General features: G+C 38.6%; 1 protein-coding gene across 1 annotated transcript in view; it reads left to right on the forward strand.

Moving 5' to 3' along the window:
• Positions 1–25,248, forward strand: part of CDH7 (cadherin 7) — a 114,264-nt gene that overhangs the window by 87,638 nt on the left and 1,378 nt on the right. The window contains exons 7-10 of the mRNA XM_044426399.1: positions 5,680–5,816; positions 6,956–7,077; positions 8,769–8,886; positions 13,355–13,606. Coding sequence (XP_044282334.1) covers positions 5,680–5,816; positions 6,956–7,077; positions 8,769–8,886; positions 13,355–13,606 — 629 coding nt within the window. The remainder of the gene's footprint in view (positions 1–5,679; positions 5,817–6,955; positions 7,078–8,768; positions 8,887–13,354; positions 13,607–25,248) is intronic.

Below are 25,248 nucleotides of genomic sequence, written 5' to 3' on the forward strand. Positions count from 1 at the left end.
TAACAAGAATCCATTATTATATATAAAACAGTGGTTAGGTTTCAATTAAATTAATTATGCCCAACACTGTGCACAGCAAACTATTTACAGAAAGGAATCAATGTGCATTCTGGATACATTTTGAATGGAGGGTTTGCAAATATCTGTTTACCGATACTCTTTTAATGGAGATGCATTTCTATATCAAATTATATCTTCACCATTATTTCCTTGCAACGTTTGTGCATATAGCCTCTATATATTTCAAACAGATATACACATAATGAACTTCTGCTTGATTGAGTATGCACATTTGTAAGTAGTGAGATAACAAGAAAAAAGGCTAGGTGAAAAAGTAACTCTTCACAAGAATTTAATTTAAATCAAAGTATTGTACAATGTTCATGGAATGAATCCACTAAATTTGTGCAAAGGTAACACATAGGCCTTATCTCTACTATAGTACTGAAATGGCAACTTTGCACTGCTTAATTTGAGACTGAGCTGAGATACTTTCCCCTTGGAAAATTTATGGTAAAACAGTTTAAAAGTGACTACATGGAAACATTTAAGTAGGCTTTTTTAATCATATGAAAATAAACAAAAACAGATACTAGGTGCCTAGGACTGGGGCAGCGACTATCTGTTCAAAAGCTAGAATCCTGCATGGAAAGCAACAGAATGAAATTCATCAGGGACAAATGCTGTTCTCCACCTGCGGGGGGGGGGGGGGGAACCAAACACATCAGTATAAGATGGGGAATACATGGCTCAAGGACACTGAAAAGGAAAAAGTTCTTGGACAACAAGCTGAATAAGAGCCAGCAATGTGATGCAGCCACAAAAAGAGCAAATGCCATTTTGGGATGCATAAATAGAAGTATCACTTCCAGAACAAGAGAAATGCTAGTTCCCCTTTACTTTGCCCTGGTCAGCCCTCACTTAGAATACTGTGTTCAGTTCTGGGCACCCGGGTTTAAAACAGATGCCGAAAAATCCGAAAAAACAAAGATGATCCAGGATCCGGAAACAAAGCTCTATGATGAGAGATTGAGAGAGCTGGGCATATTTAGTCTTGAGAAGATAAAACTATGAGGGAACATGATAGCACTCTGCAAGTACCTCAAAGGCTGTCGCAGAGAGGAATGAAAAGACCTCTTCTCACTCATCCATGAGTGTAGGACACAGAACAACAAACTTCAACTATATCACTCCAGATTCAGGCCAGACACCAGGAAAAAACTTTCTAATGGTCAGAGAGATACAATAGTGGAACCAATTGCCAAGAGAGGTCACAGAATCTCTCACACTAGAGACATTCAAGGCAAAAGTAGACAGTAGTTTGAGTGGGATGGTGTGACTTGGCATCCCATAGCAGCAGAGGGTTTGACCTGATGGGCTTCTTGGCCCCTTCTGGCCTTACAACTCTATAAATCTATGAACAAAATGAAACTTTCAGAAGACCCATAACTATGGAATTCAACGTAGAGTAGATCTCCTTCCTTCCCAGCACAATATGGAAAGTATGCCACACAAAGCATTTTTAGATGCTTCACTTCCTTCCTTTGGTCCTGATTAGTCTTTCACCAAGTCTGATAATTTGGTAGGAGGAGGATACATGGCCAGATAGTGTATAATACAGCTTCTTATGACCACTTGTTATAGTTATCTTATACTTAGTTGTTACATACTTTTGCTTAGAACATGCATTTTACTAGATTTGCAGCTGAATTAATCTGTTCCGGCACCTAGATTTTGTTTCACAATCCATACTTCTTTATTTATCTGAGGAAATGGAATTTTCTAGACCACAGTGTATACAACTTTGAAATGATTGAGCCCTTCATTTAAACAAATTGGGAGACACCAGTCTAGGAAAAATGATTCAAAAGTTAATATAGTCAATGACTCCTTGGACTGCCTTGGGTAAATCACTCTCTTACAGCCTCAATTCCCTAGCTGTAGCACAGGAATTATAGTAATCTACTTCAGTTTTAAGGAATATCCTACATTTTTCTAGTGCTTGAATAGTCAGATATTTAGGAAGAAGTATGTTTTGAAGCAGAAATACTTTTAATAATGATATTAGATGACTTTTAGTATATATAAATAACCAGTAGATTTTATTTTTCCCTCAAGAAAATATGTCATGCCAACTAATGTTTTCAGAACCGTCTTTTTACCAGCCATGCTGAACAGTGTCAGGGTTAATAGCTAGGAAACCTGAGAGCTTGCCAGAGATTAAATTCCATCTGCCTGGGTCTGCCAAGATTGACTACACTGCAAAGGTGACAGGCAATGTCTCTGGGGGAAGGATGCGAACCATGAAGCAAGAACAGTGCATTACTGACCAAATGCAGCACTTCAGACATGGAGAAATACAAAAGCAGGGACTAAAATAAAGGCCAAATGAGTGTGACCTGATTGCAGAAACAGTGCCATGAGTGGAAATAAAAATAATTTACTCTTCTTAGGTCTGATAAACTCCTTAGGTCTGATAAAGTGGTAGAAAATAGATGGAAGAACAAACAAAAATGTAGGACTACTAGCTAATGTTTAATCAGTTAACTTATCTGATAAATTTTTACTTGGTTCACACAATGAGTGGCCACCTCAATCTGAGGCAGAGCTATTTTCATGGTTATAGGAAACATAGAGGGGAAGAGGGAAGGAATCCCTTATTCTGTTCGTATGAACTATATTCCATTTATGGCAAGGAGGTAAAGATCCAAGCAACTCAGAAAGTTGTCTGTAATGAAATTCTGAAATATGCACATATATTTAAAATTTAATTGATCAATCAGTTAAGAAACAGATAACTACATTTTGAAAAATATATGTTTGTTGTGCAGACCTGAACACTATTTGTGTATCCTCGCTACAGTGCATTTTATTAAAAACAGTGAAAAAGACTGATTGCAAGGTCTTTCTGCTAAGGCTTTCTAATTTGCTGCCCCATTTCTAATGATCTTGCGATTTATAATGGGCAAAGCATTATTGTCTCCAGTGCCCCATCAATTATTAATTATTACATAATTAAATTACGGTGCCTTTAGAATGCATAGCAGCTTAGAGGATTTGCTCCAGGCTAAGGGTTGCATCCTATGCCTGTCTAGACAGAAAAGCATACTACACTTCTCATCTTATTGGATGGAGAATGCTTGGAGATAAAGACTTTTTTCTGAATAAACAAACATAGCATTGCATCCTGAGTTACCACACAAGTTTATACATGTCTACTTAGAAACAAGTCAGTGTAGGTTCTCCCAATAAGGGGATGCACAATTATTACTATTAATTTCACTTGTATGCCACACCCATAGCCATGGGCCTCTGTGGGTGGCTTATGTTACATCCAGCAACAACAATTAAAACAATTCCAAAGAAACAGTGCATTAAAATCAATTAAATAGTACAATAAAAATAATAACATCAACATTCACTTAATAATAAAACCATTTGGGCAATCAAATTAAAACAATCATTTAAGTAAAATTGGTGGTGAAAACTGTGGCCTTGGCCATACTTTGGTTCCACTGAAATCAAGTTAGCCATAACTAACTAACTTATCCCATCAATTTCCATTTGACTAAGGCATGTGTAACTTAGTTTGGGTATAATCCACCAGTTACATTGCAAGACAACAGACAGGAACAGATCCTTTGCCAAAGGAGCTTACAGTCTGTGTTAAACAGCATTAAAACAACGACAACCAACAGAAGTCAGATGATGGCATGGGCATTATGGATACAAAAGCACCTTCATCAGTTGTAATGAGGCATACTGTTGTGAGAATATGGGTACCCTTGTTTTCATTCGTGAAAAGTTGGGTGGTATGGATATCTTGTAATGAGAAGAGAAGATTGCACAAGGTTCAGCTTTACCCAGGCTGACCAATTAGTTACACTTCTGCTTTGCACCCCAAAGTTCCTGACTGTAGTTCTGCAGGGCGAGCATTTGATGTTTCTTTGAAAACATGATGGAAAAAAGTGCCTTTCCTGAACCATGAAACCATTGTTGATTCAGGGAGCGACTGTGGTAGATTATTATACTAAAGAATCTGATAAAGGCTGCCCATCTGGGAATAACACAGTGAAGTACGACTGTGCAAACCATCTCATCTTTCCAGTCAAAATCATTACTGTTTGAGCTATCCATCCTTTTAGTTAAAAGTGAATGTAGACAAAAATATACATCTAAAAATTTAAAGCCCATTTATTTGATGAGAAAGAACTTCTGAAGAAGTTGGAAGTGTTTCATGTGAACAGAACATAATTTATAACAGCTTGTCCTTGGCTTTTGCAAGTAGAAGTATTTGCATCCTTAAATATTCTGCCACAGCAATGTACCGTTAGTTCTCTGCCATTGCTGTGGAAGATAAAAACTCTTTTGCTAACTCTGCCATCCTGTTCTTGTATACCTTGATCAGCCAAAGAAGTGAAAATCCTGTCCTGCTTATTTCTTTCTAGTCACTGAAACCCTAGAATTCTATGTGGACTGTTTATCTCCATCTTTCTCCATATATACTACTTGACTGTGGTACTGCTTGTTTTTGCCAAACAGTTTTGTTTTCCTTGAATTCTTCCCTCAGGATTTCTGAGAAACAAATTGCATGTGCAAGTTGTGGAAAACCCCAGTGAAGCCATTCTCCCTGTTATTTATGCCTATGCCACAATAAGGTAGCCTTTTATTAGCATTCTCACAGATTTTGTTACCCTTTGGGAAGCTTGAGGAGCTTCTGTTCTCTCCCCACACTTCTGTGTAAACAGGTACATAGTAGCAATGTTTGTGGGTTCCTACTTAATATTATTTAGGGCTGTAGAAAAACCTTCATAGTGGTGGTACAAAGGAAATAGAGAGCTGTCATCAGCTCCTGTTGATAGACAGTAAATTTAGCATTGTCCAACAATCCTGGCCTTCTGGTGAACGGTGTTATGGTAAGGAAGCATTTCCTTTTTTTAAAAAAGTTTTTTTTTTTAAAATAACAATACAAATACAAAAGCATTTCTATCACTCTCTGAAGTTTGTAGTTAAAAACGTCAACTAAATGACTAAACATTGGTTTTTGTTTTCTTTTTGAGATTTTTCTCCTCCTTGGAAATAGCCTGAAGGATCAAATAGTGTGCCAAAAAAGAACAATGATGAAATGATGATGGGTTTGCTTGATGACAATAAAGCCCCAGCAGCAAAAGTGTTAATACATAATCCCTGACCTAATCAGCAGTTTCCATATCCACCCCAGAGGCTTTTCTGCAGGGGATAGAAAGTTCTGCGTTTCACAGTGAAAGCTTTGCTGGGTATGGGATGATGTGGGTTCAGCCAAGTGGCATGCTTACATATATATTTCAAATTAGAGTTAGGTTCAAAAGCAGAGCCTCCCCAAATAAATGAATGACTACCCCAGGAGCTTAAGAACACAAAAAGAAAGGAAATACCTGTGACCTCAGCTTCGAGGGTATTATGAAATGCAGGAACTGTACCAGCCTCCCGCAGCTCAGAACATTCTGCAGAGGCAGATGGCTCCTTCATGTCGTTCCTTGTCCTGGAAGCCCATATGAAGGGTGGGGTGGGGGGGGGGGAGAAAGAAAAGAATCTGAAAAATAGCAAACAGGTCTTTCATCTTAACATGAAATCAATGTAACATTTTTAACAAACTGCAATTATATATATATCAAAAGTTTCCTTTCATCTTTCACCCAGGTACTCAATTGATCGAAACACAGACCTGGAGAGATATTTCAATATCGATGCCAGCAGTGGGGTCATTACCACAGCAAAGCTGTTGGATAGGGAAACAAATGCTGTTCATAACATCACTGTCTTGGCTATGGAAAGTCGTAAGTCGCTTTTTCAAAGAATTTTGGTCTTGTTTTTCATCACAATATCTATTGAACAATATTGATTATAGTATTTAACTATAGCAGGAGTAGGCAGTCTTTTGGACCTGTAGGCAGATTTGTCAATTTGAGAAACTGTTCTGGTTGCCACACCAAATGGCTGCCCTGAGAGACATGGCTAATCACAAAGGACAAGTAACCAATCTAAAGGAGCATAGAGAAGGCACAAGAGAGTTAAGCCCACACTTAACAACTTGAACCCACAGCTAATTTAAAAACACATTAAAAAAAAGTGGGAGGAAGAGATCACTTTATGGTTGTCAGGAAGGGTGTCTGGTTGCCTACCCTTTGCCTAAAACTTAAATACCCCAGCAGAGGTTGAGATGAAAGTTAATGCTATTACATGTTTATTTTCTCATGTGGCTAATGCTTTTCTAGATACTTCTGAACTGCAACTACCATCAAACCTCACTGTTGGCTATACGAGATAAGGCTCTTGGGAGTCGTAGTCTAACAGCATCTGGAGGGTCAACTGTTTTCTACACCTATGTTACAGTATTATTATATAATAATAATTATAATGCATGATATATATAAGAGTTTAAAAGTAGCCTTATACCACAGAGAGACTTTAGAGTAAAACAAACAAACAAATGAAATAAAGTGATAAATATATTATATTAGAATTGGCAATGTGGTAGTTCTTGATCAAATAATGTAGTCCTTGCAACTTTAGAATGATATTTGACTTGTGTTGTATATAACAAAGTTTCATTTCTCATCTCTCCTGTTGTTAAATTAGGACCCATCATCTGTAATTTGTACATCAGTAGTTAGTATATGATCTGGAAGGTGAATTAGTTCTACTCTGAAGGATGGGTTACCCATGTTTATTCTGTACCATCCTTCTTGACATCCTATCTCTGGGACATTAGGAGAGTCAGGACAATGTACCTGATGAATCGTTGGCCTGATCAAATATGGCAGCTTTTTTGTTGTTTTCATATTCATTCTCCTTGTTAGTGACAAAGTACCACTGACAACTTCATTTTCTAGCTCCAGACATATAGAACATATTTAATACTTACAAAATTGGTTCATGATGAATAATAATAAGTTGTTCTTGTCCTTCTAAACAGAAAACCCCTCACAAATTGGAAGGGGATATGTTGCCATCACAATTTTGGACATCAATGACAATGCTCCTGAGTTTGCCATGGATTATGAAACTACAGTCTGTGAAAATGCAGAACCTGGCCAGGTGTGGATTTATATTCTTAACAGCTTGATGATATTTGTTGCACAGCAGTAATTTGATTTGCAGTGATGCCTCCTTTAAGATAAAATATAATCAGTTTATTTCAGTAAAAATGACATGTTGATTTGAAGCTGAAATAAACATTAACTGGATCTGAAACGTTCATCATCTGAGACCCTGTGAGAGAACTGAACAGGTAAATGTACATCACATACAATTTTGAACTTCTAGACTCCCTAATCTGTGAAAACTACTTTTCAATTCTTCCAGTAGTTTCACTTCAACAAGGCAAAGACTAAGAATACACTGAGCATCCCTTGATCAGTTAGGCTGGTATACAAGGAATTGATGTCAGATTCCATAAATGACTTTCCCTCTAAGTTGTCCTCAAATGCTTGCTGTAATGAATCTTACACCACTGCTAGAGCAAAATTAAAATACTGTCCTTCCTTGTGGTTTCTTCTGCATCAGATCCTAATAAGGTTGCTAATGGTTCCACACTTGCACTTGTTTCTTTAGCTGGTTCATTTTTACTTCCACCTTTCTTCAGTTAGCCCAGAACAGTATTCTGTCTTCACAACAGCCATGGAAAATGTAAATTACCCTGGTTCATATATGTCAAGGGTGGCCAGACTTGCTCAACAGAAGATCCACATTAGCTAAATGTCACATGTTTGAGAGCCACAAGTGGGTGCCTACAGGCAGTGCCCACAAGTGGTGGGATGCAATTGGGTGCTGAAGGGTGGCAGTGAGCCGCTAGCCACAAAATAATGGAGCCATATGTGACTCCCAAGTCTTGCTTTGGCCACCTCTGATATAGATAATGGCCCCAGTGCAGAACTGAATGGGCTACCGGCAGCTGTCACTGAGGTCAGTATCCAAGTTGGTATAGGAACCAGCATGTCCATGTGGGAGTCACGCATTTAGTTTCTGTGATTTGCATGACGGCAGCAGCTGTTGTGCAAGCTCGCACGTGTACTGCTGGCTCCTATCCCATTGCCTAACTGATTTGGAATTTAAACTTGGGCTGAACAGCTTTATTCATTATTTCCTATTGGATTTCACTTCAGAACTTCATAGCAGGGAGAGTGTTCAGCATGGGGTGCCTAATACGTGTAATATATATTCTTAAATTACAACAAGCAAAAGTGAGGCAGGCATTAAATAGGTCTCCTACCTTGTGTTAATACCCTACCTTCTTCCACTAGGCTACTGTCTCCTGGCCTTTTACGGGGACCATAAAAGAAAAAAAAATCTTATGGTTTAACATTGGGCAAGATAGGCAGCAGGTAATAGAACGCTCCCATAATTATGGGCAGGAAAATTTTACTCCCAGTATTGTTCAGTGTGAGTCATGAAATTATGCTCATAGTCCTCAGCGGCTTTAAGCTAATGAGAGCCCTTAATTCATGAAAATGAAGGTCTAGATGTCACTTCCTGTGGAGGATGACAGGACTTCAGGTAGAACCCCATCATTTCTGTTGAGAAAAAATGCTGAGCGCCCACCTATCCACCCAAAACAAACAAGCAAACAAACATAACATAGGAGCTGTCAAGGAAAACTCTAATTGTGGCTGAATGTAGCAAGAATTGACTCCGGCTTTGTAGCTACTGTATGCAAAATTCCCTCTCCTTATAACACTAATGCTTATCTTGTATGTAATCTACATGAAGGCAACTGACTTTTTTTCTAGGTAATTCAAAGAATCAGTGCCATTGACAAAGATGATCCGCCTAGTGGCCACCACTTTTCCTTTAGTCTGGCAGGAGAAGCAGCAAATAACCACAACTTTACCTTGCAAGATAATAAAGGTAAGGTTCCAGCAGTGGTTGGCAACCCAAGGGCATTGGAATGTTGACACAGCAACACTTCTATTTCTTTAGACAAGTCATACTGATTGTCATCTGGGCTAACTTCCTTTTCAGGAAGAACATTAATTAAGAGGAATCAGACCCCAAAGTAATTTTTATCTATAGATTTTCTGTCAGGAGAAAGAAGCTGCTGTTTAAATCTTTTAAGTCATTGGCCAAACATATGAGTTTCAAATCCTTTTGTAAATGGATTCTTTTCACTTGTTTTTTTTTTATTGGCCTTTATCTAAATTGGATTATACCTCAGGGCCACAGCTGGAAAAAATGGGGCCTCATGTATGATTAATACATTGTAGGAAATACAAAATGCACCCTTAAAATACATGGCAAGCGGCTGCTGTTTTGAGAAAACAACTTTCTCATTCATATCATCTGCTGCTAAAAATGCTCTGGAGATAAAAGCTGAGAAATCCACATTTTAAGTGGTTGGCATTATTCCATTCTCCTACATAAAACCACATTTTACAGATTGGTAAGCACCTGTGCTGAGTTCCAAAGAGCTATTCAAGTTTTATTTATATATTAGGTATTCTTCGCTCTTATTGGTGAATACTCAGAAAAAATCTTTGAGGGGTTCTTTTGGCTTGACCATGAAAACAACTATAGCACTTCTCAAAAACAAAAGCACATTATTCTGTTCTAAGGAATACTCTTATGAACACCTGGTGCATGGCCTGGTTATGGATGTTTTGAAGGACAGTTTTTGTAGCATGCAAAGGATTACGAGAATGGCCCATCTCATTGTTCTCCAGGGATGAGCCCTTACCAAGCTGTCATTGCTGGATGTGTTCATTCCCCTCCTTCTTTTTTCAAAGGGCTATTTATGTTCTTACACTAGAGGGTTGTGATTGACACTCTGAGACAGTTATGATTGACATTTCCTGTTGAACTGTGGCTTTTTCCCACTAGCTTTTTATTCCCTCTTGCTGAATCTTAATCTATCAGGTTTAGAAGCAGTTCCTTGATTGTCATTAAGCTGTGGAAGAGGAATATTCACATCAGCCACACTTTCTGTTTTTGCACTTCTGGGTGAAATGTACAACAAAGTTACTTGTGCATTTTCCCATAGGAAAATATCTGTGCTTCACATTTGACAATGGATTCATCTCCTAACTAGAGAGATACATGAAATTGCCATTTTTCTCTGTTACACTAAAAAAGAGGAACTACAAACTCACTGTAGGAAGTGCAAGAACTTATGGAAGAAGCACAAATTTGTCAATACTGTATTTCCTTCCTTACACTGTGATCAGAAGACATAGCTTAAACCTTCCCCAAGCCCACTGAAAATGCTCTCCAGGTGCTTTAATTACCCTCCCCAGAAAGAAAAAAAATACATATTTCAGTTATGAAATGCTAAAACTAGAAGATAACTTATTTTAAATATATTATCTATCTTTTCATAGGTAGTATATCTAAGATGAAATTTTGTTATGACTATATTTAAACAGCTTAGATGTAATCCATCACCAAACCGTTAATCATTAGTTGTGTCTACTCAGCCCTAGTACTAAATATTGAAAATCAATTGTGACAGCAATATATAGTTGATTCACGTACCACTTTTAAGAGCAATTTCTGTTGGATTATGAGCCGCAAATGAAATTCTGTGTCTTTTATAGTTACATTATTTGATTCCAAATGCACCTCTTTTAAAATATATTGTGATGTAATTTATGCTTGAAAGGCAAACTAACATGCACTACATTCAGAACTTGCATTGCTACACTTTGTACACCTTCAAAGCGTAAAATAGCCTATTGCCACACAGTCTATTGTACTCTTTAAATTTTAATCTGAACTTTCTTAAATTAATGCCACTGTTATATTTCTGAACAAAGACATTGTCTGAATTATTGAATGCGTATTATACTGAATGACCACCTTCTTTATTAAAGAGGCAATCTAATGTTTTAAAGCATAAATCCCTGATGACAAGTTCAACTCTCAGCTTTCTTTTGGATGTGACAGACACTGGCCTATACTATTGTCCACAGCAATGATGATAGAACTATGAGAAACAGCAAGATACCTTTCTCTTTCCCAAACTGGTGAAAGTAATACAAGGTTCAACAGAATTCGGGTTCAACAGAATTCAATAGTGCCCTATAATAGATGATCATCCAGTGCAAATCTACGTCACTTAAGTGTATGTACAATTGTTCTTTTCTGCTTGCAGGTAAACATTTGAATTCATACGAATGTTGGCAGAAGAGGAAGATGTAGTTCTTGAATTATACTTTGGCCAGAACTTATTTAAGGCTGCCTTCCCTGGTGTTGGACTGTCAGCATCCCGCAGCTGGCTGTGCTTTTCCTACCAATATCACAATGAGTAGAAGTTCCAGGCATCATGAGACTTCGTCCGTGACATTGGATGCTTCCCCAACTCCATGCACAGCTCCCACCAGGGAGGAAGGATAGCGCTGCCTACTTTGGCCTGACTATCTTCCCACTCACGGCAGCCATGGGGTGGAGGGCCCTTTTTACTAATATAATTTACTTTTGCCATTCATATGCATCAGATCTTTTCACACTCTAAGTCATAAACTGCTAGACCTGCTCAGGTCACACTTCAGTTTTAAAAAATCCCGTCTTCAAGTATAGACTGCTAGGATTGCTAGTAGTACCTGAACAGGAAAGGGATCTTAAGGTTAGGTTTGACAGCTCAGTGAAAATGTTGACCAGCTGCTGTGAAAATGGCAAACTCCATGTTCAGCTTAAGTAGAAGAGGAATTGAAACTGCCGAGATAATACTGTTGTTGTACAAGTTACTGGAATGACTACACTTAGAATATTGTGTACAGTTCTTGTTACTGCACTTGGGAAAAGCGACATTCTTGAGTCAGGAAAAGTGCAGAGAAACTATAACTAAATATATAAGATAGATAAAACTAAAATAATTAAGGGATTGAAGCAACCTCCTGTAAGGAATGGGACTGTAGCTCAGAAGAAAAGGCAAGTAAGGGAAGATATTATAAAGGCATTCAAAATTATGTGTTGTATGGAGGAAGTGGAAAGAGAGGTGTTTTTCTTCCTCTCCCATTCTACTAGAACCTGGGTTTATCCCATGAAGCTGATTGGTAGAACATTCAATAATTGGTAGAATATTCAATAGATACGGATAAAAGGATGTACTCCTTCACACAAGGCACAGTTACACTATGGAATTCACTGCCTGGGGAATTAGTGATGTCCAGCAATTTACATGGCTTTAAAAGGAGAGTTCCAAAATCATGGAAAAGGCTATCAAAGACTATCAGTCTTGTTTACTGAGTGCTGCCTCCATTAGCAGATGTGGTACTTGTGCATCCGCAAGTTGCTAGGGAGCTTGGTCAGGATCCATCATCCTGCTTGATGGATCCTGTGAGCAAGTGGTTTGCTACTCTGTGAATGGTGTACTGCACTGGATGGGCCAAACGGTCTGTTCCAGCAAGGCTTTTCCTATATTCTTATATTCTAAAGCAATTTCATGTACCATTGACTTGGCACTGCATTTTTTTTAAAGAAAATGCAAGTTTTGTTTGCAATGTGAGTCAGCATGTTACCTTTCTCCTTATCTAATAGCTAAAACTTTTCCTCATTATACTCTACACTGAGCACAGCAACTGTGATCCAGGTTAGGACTTTAATCTTTGGAGTAAGGAGATCTTTTCACTTCTAAATCAGCCCCCCTGTGCCTGCTCTTGATTAGAACTGTGGCAGGGGGAGACATCATTGCTAAATGCAGGTTTAAAGGTTTGGCCCCAACAGTGTCTCAATTCAGTTGCTTGACTAAGCAAAGGCTATTGTTCAAGTGGGAGAGCAGATATCTGTCTCCTCCCTACACATACATTCATGAAGTTCAAGCAGCCAGTTTGTGAAGATAACATCAGGGCCCAAACTGTGAAGTTTTCCCCTTGCAAAAGAAGTGTGTGGGTGTGTGCAGGGATATATCTAAGTTTGTATATCTATATCTAGACAGTGTGTGTATCCATGACATGCCAAAGAAGAGCATTTGTACATGCTTCTTCATGTGAACAGGATATTAGGCCAAGGTGGGCATCTGAAGCAGGCCATGATAATAATTGAACCAGGAATTTTTAACCTTTCCTGTTGTCTTCCTTTGCAACGTTATATTATTATTATTTGTAACATGGTCTGTCATCAGGACATGTGGAAGTCTGACTAAAGAATAAGTTGATGGGACTGGGTAAAACAAGAGCTACGGATTAACTGTTTACAAAAGGCTTTCAGTAGGTATATGTTAACATCAGGATGTACCCTTTATAGTTTCAAGTTTTGAAGACTACCTTTCTTCTGTTTCTATGGCTGAAATTCAAATGTTGATAAATGAAGTTATGTTTAAAATAACTCACGGAATATTTCATTAAACTTTTGTTGTCTTACTCTTGTTTTGTCTTTGCTACAGACAACACAGCATCTATACTAACCAGACGAAGTGGATTTCGGAGGCAGGAACAGTCAGTTTACTATTTGCCAGTATTCATTGTGGACAGTGGCTCTCCATCTCTAAGTAGCACCAACACGCTCACAATCCGAGTGTGTGATTGTGATACAGATGGAAATGCCCAAACATGTAATGCAGAAGCCTACATCTTGCCAGCAGGACTTAGCACTGGAGCACTCATAGCTATCCTGGCTTGTGTTTTAACATTGTTAGGTATGTCTAAAGGGTTTGTTCATTTCAGGGAACAGTTCTCTCTTGGACCAAAGACAATTAAGTCACTTGTATGTATGTATTCCTCACTTTTCTAGCCCAGAGCTTAGGAAACCTGAGTCTCACACAGGAGTGCCAACAAGGTCAAGACTTGCTTAGCCTCAGAAAATGAAGGTGTATCAGAGACCTTCAGATATTTATAGTAATGAATTTCTATTATATCTGCCATGTTTGTTATTTATTGAGTCTAGTTTTAGGTCACTTTTCTGCATAGTGGGTATTTGAAGCTGTTCAGATAAAACTATTAAAACATCAGCATCGTTTTCACAGCCTATCTGAAGGAGAATAATGAAAATGCTGACCTAGCAGCTCTGGAATTAATTTCTACAACCAAGGTGCTGCTACACAAAAGGCCCTCTTTTGAGGTTTTATAAAGCTTGTCTGGCTAGGAGTCAGAGCACATAACCAAGCCCTAGATGAGGAAAGCAAAGGAGGTGCTCTTTCATATAATCCATGTAGTTTTTATCCAGAAGAACCAGCAGCTTGCCCCTCAAAATGTGCATAAATATACTTTTTTAGACCTCAAAACACTGATCCTGAAGCAGCAAACATGGCAACCAGGATCCAATATATGTGTGTGTGTGTGTGTGTATTAAAAATACAACTTTTTCTATCATGTTAGCTCATCTGGAAACAATATTCATGGAAAGATATACAATCTGTGTTACAATTACACAGTCCTCAGCTCACATAACATGCACCAGCTGATGCATACAAATGCACGTGGGAAGTGGTAGAAAAAAATCAATTAAAATATGTTAAGGAATACCTTGCCAGTTTTTATTGCAATAGGAATGAAGTAACCTAGTATAAGCTACCTTATACTGCACAGACCCTTGATTCACCTAGCTTAATACTGCAGGCACTGATTAGATGCAACACTCCATGGTTTCAGGCTAGAGTTCTTTCTTTCCTACCTGGAAATGCTGGGGTTGAACCCAGGATCTAACTAAAAGCAGGTGCTCTGTCACTGAGCTGCAGCTCCTCCATGTGTCAGTTGCATCCTGGGGCTGTTGATGCATATAAGTTTTCATTGCCCATTACCTTTGCCCTTAATATATGAACGATTTTATGCCACCTTTGTCATATTATTGCTTTCCTTTAATTGGTAACAATGGCTAAGAGGCTGTGTTACATTTTTTCATACATGAGAAATGGTAATTTTGATATTTTGTAGATAAATATAGACCACATCAAAACATGTCTAATGTGAGATATACACACACACACATCCATTTGTTTTAAAGCTATAAAAGTTACAATATGTATCTGTATAGTCTATATTGAATTTATTTATTTATGCCTTATTAGAACTAACAGTGCAGAAGGCAACTGGGACTTGACACAGTCCTGGTCCCTTCTGGGCAAATAGGGATCATGAAAGGATTACCAGAACCTCTTAGGTAGGTTTTTTTAAAATATAATCTTTGTAGGAAATTATAGCCATGCATAAAATCATCTGTCCAAAGCACACACAGGAAGGGTTCATGTAAGATGCAAAGTCACCTTTGCACAAAGCCACAGAGAATTTATAGTTTCACAAACAGTCCACTGTGCACTCTACAAACAAACGGAATAACCATGGGTTGTTTTCGGTCCCTTTCCCCTTTTCTCAGCCTGTATCCTAGAAGACATCATGGTAGGGTGAATTGCCTCATGGTCAAAATTTTGACTCACTGCAGTTCGTTTCCTCTTTACCTTTTTCTTCCTGGACAGGCAATGATGATAATTCCAGAGTTCCCAAGTGATAAATTGGAGGGCCTGTCACTGGTTAGCCATAAGTTTTGTTTAAAAAAAAACCACTCCAAATGTATACAGCATTTTTCATCATTACTTTTTAATCTATTTACATTTGGATAAGAGAAGCAGAGTAGCTACAGGGTGTAGAGAAACCCTCATCTGGGGAGTAGCTATTTTAAAATACAGCAGGTACCAACCAGGGGCATTGACACAAAAAGAATACAAATGGCTGGTGCTGTGCTGTGCTGTGCTGTGCTGTGTTGAGTTGCATTGCATTGCACTGTGCTGCGCTGTGCTGAGCTGAGCTGAGCTGAGCTGTGTTGCTTTGCTTTGCCTGTTAAACTGTCAAGGGAAAGGAAAGGTGTGAGAACTTTTCTTGTGAAAATGAGGTGGTAAAATATATACATCTTAGATACTCCTGTTTTTCCCTCTACCCACACACTATTCTCAGGATATTTCACATTATGCCAATTCCCTGAGCCTGCAGCTGCTTGATAAAGTGCAAAAAGTAAATCCCACCCATGGTTAGGGGGATGACAGCCAAGAGTCAAAGCTCTGGGTTTCCTTTAAAATGCAGTATTGCCAAGGCAATGTTTTTTTTTCAAGGACATATAGCTTTATATGTCCCTGAACCTCCTTCACATGAAAAAGACATGCAAAATCCCATTTTATAGAGGAAACTAGGTTTTGACAGCTGTCAAACCTCAATTTTCCTGAAGAGAAGTTAGGATGCCCTTCTACACTCGGGGAAAAGTGCAACATTTGTATCACTCTTAGGATGATCAAACAAAAAAGAAATGGGATATGAGGATACCATTATAAAGGGCGAAAGTCTTGCCACCACTCTTTTGCAAGCAAAGATCCCTTGGCTTCCCCTTGATAGCTCTTTTTCCTCAATCACAGGAAAGCAAAGTGAAGAGGGGAGAAAACTTATGCAGAGCCTTCCTGAGCCAGTGTTCAGGCTCGGTACCTATTGCACCTTGACTGCAGGTCTCTCAGATGTTGCCCAGGCAAGGTTTCCTATTTCAGACCAGTGGAAGTGCCAGTTGAAACAGGAAAAAAATGGAAACATCTGGGGGACAACACGGAGATGGAAAAGTTGAGATTAAAAGGGGTAATAGCATAAAGTAGGAAGGAATTATTTGCTTGCATTGTATTGGATTTTTTATAAAACAATCTAATTACATTAATAAAAGCAACAAAAAGAACACTTATTTCTGGATGAGTTAGTGGGAAAAATCTCTTAACAAATACAGTGGTGATTGTAAGGTTATTCAGTAATTAAAATAAGAATGAAAAGTGTGAATCCTTACAGAGTTTTGCATTCTCAGTAGTACTGATTAATATAAAACTACTATAGAGCATACAGGAATTAATGATGCTATTTCAGTATTATAAATATAGTCATATAGGGATAGCTTTAACAAATATTATTTATTTATTTATTTATTTATGAAATGCATTTTTTATTCCTCCCAATAACCTGAAGGGTCTTGGTTTTTATTTTAATCAACAGAATAGTTTGAATGTGCAGCTAAACCTGAAAGAGAAATGTGGTTGTGTTCATATATATATATATATATATATATATATATATATATATATATGGCTTTCTGTTTTAATTGACCCGATATCAAGAAATGTCTGTATAGAGGCATATAAACCAAGTAAGGAATGAAATGCGCTCACTGCTAGCTCTGTGTAATTCAGATCAAGTTATAATCCTTGCATTTGGTTCAGCTTGTCAGAATTGTCACTTCCTTCATCTAGGGGTTCTGCTTTGCAGCCCAGGCCTCCTGTGGTTCAAGTTCTTAAGAACAGACAGGCAGAGTTTCAAGCAAATGCACAAGATTCAAAGGCGACGGTGTTTTATTGAGAGAATGACATTACTGCAATGAGGAATGGTAAATGTAAAGACTGAGATCTCTAGACAGCTTTTTAAAACTGAAAAAACACTTTTCATAGTTGACACATTAAATCCATGTGTTACAAATAACCCAGAGTAGCAGAAAAGCAAGTTTCAAACCAGGTTCAACTTTTCTCAGAATTATCTGGAAATTGTAAATTCAAAACTCTGTTAAGAGAAATGAATAGATATACAAAAAGCTCAGTGGCCCAGTTTTCACATTACACCAAGCCATGATATGTGTTGCTGGATTCTATGTTCTTATGATGTAGGAATGCAAACTATGGCTTGTTAGCCACAAAACAACCCAGAAAGGTTAGGGCTAAACACTTATGAACTGTGGTTTGTTAAAACTATGTGTTGTCATTACTTAGAAAACCAGAAGTATGTATTGTTTTGCTGAACTACACGACAATTGAAAAAAGGCAGGAGTTCTATTTGGCTATACCATAGCAGCGCAAAAGGATTTGGGATATGAGCAGGTGGTGGAGTGGAGGAGGTGTGTGTGTGGAGAGTTAGCTGAAAGAGAAAGGACACAAACAAGTCAGGGAATGAAAAAACAAACAGCAGTTTGTTTGATCATCTACAAGACAAATCCATGAGGTAAATAAACTATGGGTTAACATTATGTGCAAAGTAGATGCATAGCATTTCATATTTCCCAATGATTGAAGCATCTTCTAGCCAACTCTAGCTTTTTCATTCAGAAAGACATCTTTCAGTCCAGTCACATTCTCATTTACTGAGAAGTAAGTTGCACTAATTTTGAACATGTGTTTAGGAGATAGCTAACACAGAACACAATCTGACAAACAGAAATGTGCTTATTTTTTAAATAAAAAATATAGACTTGTAGTGTAGAAAATTTATTTGGAAGGAGGACTGGGCACAAAAGAGACTTGGAAGGAAATCAACCTGGGCTTTTTGATTAAGAGTACAACACATCAAATAAAATGCATGGTAGGCCTAAAATCCCCTCAGGTTTATGGGGTCATTCATTTTTATCTTTTATTATTACATCCTTCTCTCTTTTTTCCTCCTGAAAGGAATCCAGGGTGGCTTATGTTGTCCTCCTCCACTCCATTTAAATCCTCAGAATAATGCTTTGAAGTAGGTTAGTATAAGAGTCAGTGACTGGTGTGAATTCACATGATTCATACAATTTTTGAGACAGTTCTAGACAGTTCAGCCAGTGGTTTACCTGATAGCTATGAAGTGGAAGTTACAGTTCATCAGTTCAGTTTGCTTTAATAAGTGCTAAAACACTTATGAAGAAGCATCCCTGCTGTGTTCCTTCTTGAAAATGGCCCATTTGCAGTAACACTACTTCACAGTGGGACAAATGGATCTCTTTGGACATCCCTGAAACTATCCATGCAAGTTATATGCGAGTTCTGCAATGAACTCACTGATCCCACATTCATGATGAGCTGGAACAGAACTAGGGGTCCAACTAGGGGTCATTTCTGGGGTCCAAATACATGCCTCCAAAGTTCCCCAGTGGACAGATCTCTTTGCCCTAGCCCCCTTCCCCCAACTACCAATCTTTGAGTGGTTTCCCACTTTTGTGCAGTTTTTCCTCACTGTAAAATGCAGAGGTGCTTCTCCTAAGGGTTAGGTACAAGCAGTAAGAGCTTCAGACTAATAAACATTGTTAACAAAGAAATCTAGCATGATATAGTGGTTCAAGAGATTGACTGGTACTCTGGGAGTCCAGGTTCCAGTCCCCATTCAGCCTGTGAGCTTGTGAATGACTGACCTACCTCAAAGGACTTTTGTGTGGATAAAATGGAGAAATGGAGACAGACAGGGTAAGCTGCTTCCATTGCAATCTGGCATGAAAAAGGTAGCATATAAGTATACATAAATAATTCGGCCAACAAGGACATCCACCTCTGCACTGGTGATATCTGCCTGGAAGGCCTTAGCCTGCAGTGTTTAATGTCAATGGATGGTCAACTTGGTTCCATGAATCCCTTCTTCTTAGGCCAGATTTTGTCCCTTGGAAGGAGCATATGGAGCTTAGTGGAGGAACCTGGCGAATGGGCAAGTATATAATGGCCAGATGGAGATGCAGCATTGGGAAGAGAGATAGCCTAATAGCTAGTAGCTGTGCATGTTGCAGTGCCATGCAGGTTACTTAGTTTAACATCAAGGTAGAATCAAGGGCTAGGGAGGGATGGGATGCGGCAGTCTTTAATAATTCTGTCCTTCTTCCCAGACTCCCTGTCTTTCTGACTACTAGCCTGGAGTGCGTTTACTTAGTGTTAAATATAGCCAGTGGGACAGACTGAGGAACCTGCTGGTATACTGCCCACCCCACCATCCAAAAGTCTTCCTACCTGATCTGACAGAGGTAGCCCCAGATGTGATACTGGCTATTGCTTTGGGGCAATGTCAACATTCATGCCAAGAGCACCTTGTCTGGGACAGGTCAGCATTTCATGGCCTCCCTGACAACTGCTAAATTATGCCAAAATGTTACCAGCTCTACACATGCAGGAAGGCATATTCTAGAACTGTGTTTTCAGCTGGTTATGAAGGTGGAATATTTTGAAGTTCCCCCCCTTGTCACGGTCAGATCTTCTCCTGTTGAGGTATAGACTAACAGCAGTTTTTCCCCTCTGCAAGGTGGCGACCAGAAGAGTCTAGGGGTTTCTTTGGCTGATACGGCCGGCCCTGCTGCCAAACCCTGACCTTTCTGTGGAATGAAGAAATGACCCAAGCAGTTGATATGATTGCATCTGAGCATCCTCCCTGCAGTAGAATTCATACAGCTACACAGTATACCCCAGAGCTGTGCATAAAGAAACTAAATAGGAAATAGCTTGAGGGCAGATGGAGGAAAACCTCCTAGCGGACACAGTCAAACACTGGAGTGTGCCTATGATCAGACGTATTCAAGGGCAGAAAGGGCAGCAAGCAAACAGCATCTCACTGACTCCATTGAACTTTCTATTTGATGGCCAGAGGAGCTTTTCAGCATCATCTGGGGCTTATTACATACTGGCCCTAGGCATGCTGTAGACCCATCTCAGGCTCCTTGTCATGTATTGGATTGGCACTTCCAGGATAAGATCTCTTGCATCTGCCAGGACTTTGACTCCAGTGATCATGTCTTGAATTTTATCCCACGTTTAAGAATTCCCTGCATGTAATAGGCTAGAAAGAAAGAGCCCTTCCATCTCTCTAGTAGGCTGGTTAACTGGGGAATATTTTTGCATAAATAAACATTTAGAAATCCACCACCGCCACTATCCCATTTGCAGCCCAAACTGGAACAGTCCATAATGCTACCTGTTTAATCTATTACTTAATTCTGGGCAATGTGTAGATAAACTATGACTTCTTCTAAGTACTTTTGTTGTTGAAACTTCTACACTTAAGACAGACTGTAAAATCAAAGTAAAAATTATTTTAATTCTGTATCAAATGTGGAGTGATGTGGTTTTCAAGTAAAAAACATCAACAAAATACAAAGACCTAAAAATATTATTACAACTTACAGAACCACATGAAAAGCATCATGCTGGGTGTCATTAGTTTTATAGCGTGCATCATTCTTTAAAAAAATAAGTGAGAAAAATCTTTAAAGCCTCTGAAAATTATATGGCAATTGCAGCTTTTTTTTTTTAGTTAACATCACAGAAACACAATAGTAATTGCTTTTATAATAACTGTTTAACATAATCAGAACTGTCAATTTGTGCACACAAAGAACTCTATCTCTTTGTCTTCTCCCTATCCCTTCTCTTTCTCTCTCTCAAATGCCTATCTGTTTCTATAACTCATAGGTTTTTGCTTTATTACTTTACACATGGAAAAGGCTTAATAAAGGAAAACTTTTCTCAAATGTGATGTATCAAAATAGGAGTGTGCCAAGAAGCACACCTTGGTATGCCTCCCTAGAGCAGGAATTGGCAATGTGGTACCAATGTGCTCTTGGGCAGCTTTCTTGGGGGGCCTGTCAAGGTGCCTTTACTCACCCCACATTTTAAAAATTATCGTATTTTCTCCCAGCAGCTGAATTGAATCATAACAAAGTAAGGCTTCCTGTTGCTGCCAACTTAATTTCCCATGGATGCTCTTGGGCCACACAAATGAAGAATGTCAGTGAAGGCCAAGCACCAAGGGGAGAGAGAGACTCCTGTCACTTCTTTCTCATAAGCTGGAGTGTTGTGGGGAAAAACAGTGGTGGGCTTGGCTGACCTGAGGATGAGAGTAGAATGGCAATGGTACCTTTGCTGGCTGTCCCAGAAGTTGACTAAGGGATGCGGCGAATTTAAATAAGGAAGTTATAAGTTTCATCAGGCATGTAAGTCAAAGATAGATTTTGTGGGGAGAGGGGAGTGATGTTCCTTCAACCCATCACACTAACACCTATTGGAATTAGAGCAGTGGAAATGTTATCTTTAACTCTTGGTTTAGTGTAAGACAAGGAGGCATGGCTTCGTTAGTCCTGAGGGACTGTATACATGTGTGTGCACACACCAGTAATGTGAACACTCTTTCTTTGTTGCCAGCAGAGGTGGTAAAAAAGTGATTTGTGTCCAGTTCCTTGGGAGGGTGGATCTAGGAAAAGGATGCTCTGACCAACCAAGGCTACCTGTCCTTGCATTGATATTCAAGGGCACCTCAAAACTGAAACTGAGAGGGACCCTATCCTAAATAGGTTCAGTAACTCTCAGCTGGGCCAATAAGCATTTGTGAAGAGCACTGTCTTGTCTGGCTGGATCCTAGCTTACTGACTCTCATCCAGCCCATTATGGCACCCAGTCATACAGGATAGCATTATATATTATGCCAGTACTTTTGTATCTGCATTGCTTGGGACCTGGTTATCTAAAAATTATTTCCAGCCATATATATCTGTCCAGACTTAAAAATCCTTCTCCAAGAAGGACATCAAAAAAGTGATGTCACTAAGGAGAGGAGCTTCTCCCAACCACTTTTGTGAAATTACCTCCCCCAAAAGTCTTGCCTGGCAGCCATGCTGTGGTATTTTGGCCAGCAGTTGAAATTCTTTTAATTCCCCAAACATGTTAGTCTTTCACTTTCTATTATTTTAAGCTGTGATTTTTCTCTACTGCTGGGTTTCATTCTGCTTTTAGACTGTAGATTTAAACTTTTAAAGTTTTATATTGTGCATTATCATGTGGTATTTTATGATTTTAATTGTGAATCCCCAGGAGCAGTTGCCCCAGCAAGAAATCTGTAGCATTGGTATATTTTCACTTCTGAGTCCTAGAAATGTTCACTACATGTAATAATAATGGACTATCCTGAATCTTAGCTTCCCTGGTAATTCATTCAACCATACAATAATTACTGCCCTATTTCAAAAAAATGAATTGCTGCTGCTGTTATCGTTTTAAGAAGAACCTGTTCTGAAATAGCTGCTATTCAGACCCAAATGTCCTTGCACTGGAATTCAGCACTCACTCATTTTCAGACAGTGGCAAGGGTCTTGCATGGCTGCTAAAATGGCATTTATTCATCCAGAGGTTAAAAATATTGTTCAGGAGCAGTTGAAGTGATTAGAAATTAATATTCTCTTAAAACCATTTAAATGCTAAAATGTTTAACCTTTCAAAGGACTACATATTTTTCTTGGCTTCAAGCAATCATGGGCTGTGCACAGTATAACCACATAAAACATTCATTTTGTCTTGATTTTTTATTGTACCTCTAGGCAGATAGATCTACTGAGTTTCATATATTTTGTACTTATTAGCAGGTATTTAACTCTCCAGTGGAAGTCTGCTGAACATGCCATAGTGTGAAAACACATTTTCACTGGGGTAAAGAGATTAACTGCTCAATGCACGGCTGCAGTGCTAGTCTAGTTTGTATAAAAGCCTTTTTATAAAGAGCAAGAAGCCTAGCTTCATCAATATGGGCTTTAATTTGAAGTATAGTTTATGCTTCCTCTTTTATTTCATAAAATCTTAGGGCTTACCAAGAGTCCAAAGTTTTTTCTTACTTAAAAGCTTTATATGCCTTACCTCGCTTCTGCTCACTATGGCCCTCTGAAAAACAAAATGCAATAGTTAGTAGTAAGCTTTTTTTTTTTTTTTTTTTTTGACAAGCAAAGACCTCAGAACCAGTTTCATAGATTCACATGTGTTCTAAACCAGACACTTGATGGGAATGAGTTCTCTATAAATATCCCTGTATTGCTTCCCATTATTTTATACTGAGCAATATCCCAAATAGCGTGTCCTCTAGTTCAAAGAAAATCACAGAAGCCTGTCTTGTTTCCATTTTCCCAAGCAGTGCTATGGCTGGAACATAGGTGATCAAAGTGTAGTTCTTCAGATGTTTTGACATACAAAACATTCCCTTATGGAATGGCCTTCCGAGAGCAGTTCACCTGGCACCATCATTGCAATCTTTTTGGTACTGGGAAAAATTGATTCTATTCTCCAGATGTTTTAATAATTGATTTTGATAATTGATTTTCTATTGTTCAGTTGTAATGGCATTGTTTTATATTGCTCTTTAGTTTAATATACTATGTTAATCTATTTATATCTGATCTGTCACTTGCATATTGCATATTGTTAGAGTTACATGTTCGTATGTTTTATATGAGATGCTGTTTTTACTAGGATTTTTTTGTAATCTGCTTAGAGAGTCCTTAGGAATATAAATTGAATAAATGAACAAACAAACAAGGAGTCATCAGCCATAGCCAGCATAGGCTAAGGTGAAGGTTTTTGGGAGCTGTAGGATAAAATTTCAGGAGGGCCACCATTTGTCCATCACAGTGGCAGAAACAAGACAGGAAAAAAAAAAAAAAATGTAAGAAGCACCTGTTCTCTGTGGGAAGTTGGAGCTGGGTAAGGTATTCAGTTGGATTTTCTGGGACTCAGATTCCTTATAGGAATGGGGGACCACTTAAGGAGGCTGATGGATTCCATAGTTTCCTGATCATTTTGTGAGACTTTCTTGTCCCTTTGGCAAGCAATGCTGATAAAGTCCTAGCAGTCTTCTGGAATGGAGAAATGGTTGACACAACCACTCCTGGGAGTCCCCTCCCACTCGATAGAGCCAAACCGGCACCCCAGGTTTTGAGTGAGCCAGGAGTGAAGAAATGAAGGGAATTTATACTGTGGTGACACGAAGAGAAAAAAGTCCTTTCAAGGTCAAGATGACTGTTTTTCAACTTCGAGAACATGCATTTCAACTAATGTATCCTTTATACATATAGTGCAGCCATTTTCCTAATCTAGTTCCTTATGTAGCCAATATTGGCACATAAAGGGAAGGGATCACCAGGCTTCAAGGAAGCACAAACATGGAAAAGATTTTTAAAGGGGAAAAGAGCTAAATGAGGATTTGAGTTAGTGAAGACTGAGTATGATTTGTTGGAATGGATTCCTATAGGTTGGGAGAGGAGGGAAAACCAGGATGGGGCAATGGAAATTGAGTCTCCTGGGAAGACTATGGCTTTCTGTTTGAAATCAAGAAGCACTTGATGTTGCAACATTTTGTTACTAGTTGCAGTTGTTAATGTGTTTACAATGAAAAGAGAACATGGTTCAGCCTTGAACAATGCTGTATGCATTAGAAAATATGGTTACATTGGAATATCTCTGAATCCTTCCATTCTCTATGGCATTGTGCTGGATTTATCACTGAGGTACATGCTTACTTATACATGTTTTAGGGGAGAACATATATTTTGCAACCTATTTTATTCCAATTGTTAAGAATGGTTATATAGTAGCAACCATTGCTGCTGCCACCAACAACTCATAGCTATTTATGAGAAAACAGCAATTCCATCTATTTTGTGATATAGTTTGGATCCCTGAGCTACATATGTTTAATGCCTACTGGGATTTTTATTATGATAAACTTCCTTTCAATGGGCTATGCTCTTAGCAATGTTAATGAAAATAATTTATTTTAGCAAAACAAAAATAAGTCATTG

This window comes from Varanus komodoensis, unplaced genomic scaffold (genome assembly GCF_004798865.1).
Source record: "Varanus komodoensis strain SLA01 unplaced genomic scaffold, ASM479886v1 scaffold17, whole genome shotgun sequence".
Classification (NCBI taxonomy): Eukaryota; Metazoa; Chordata; class Lepidosauria; order Squamata; family Varanidae; genus Varanus; species Varanus komodoensis.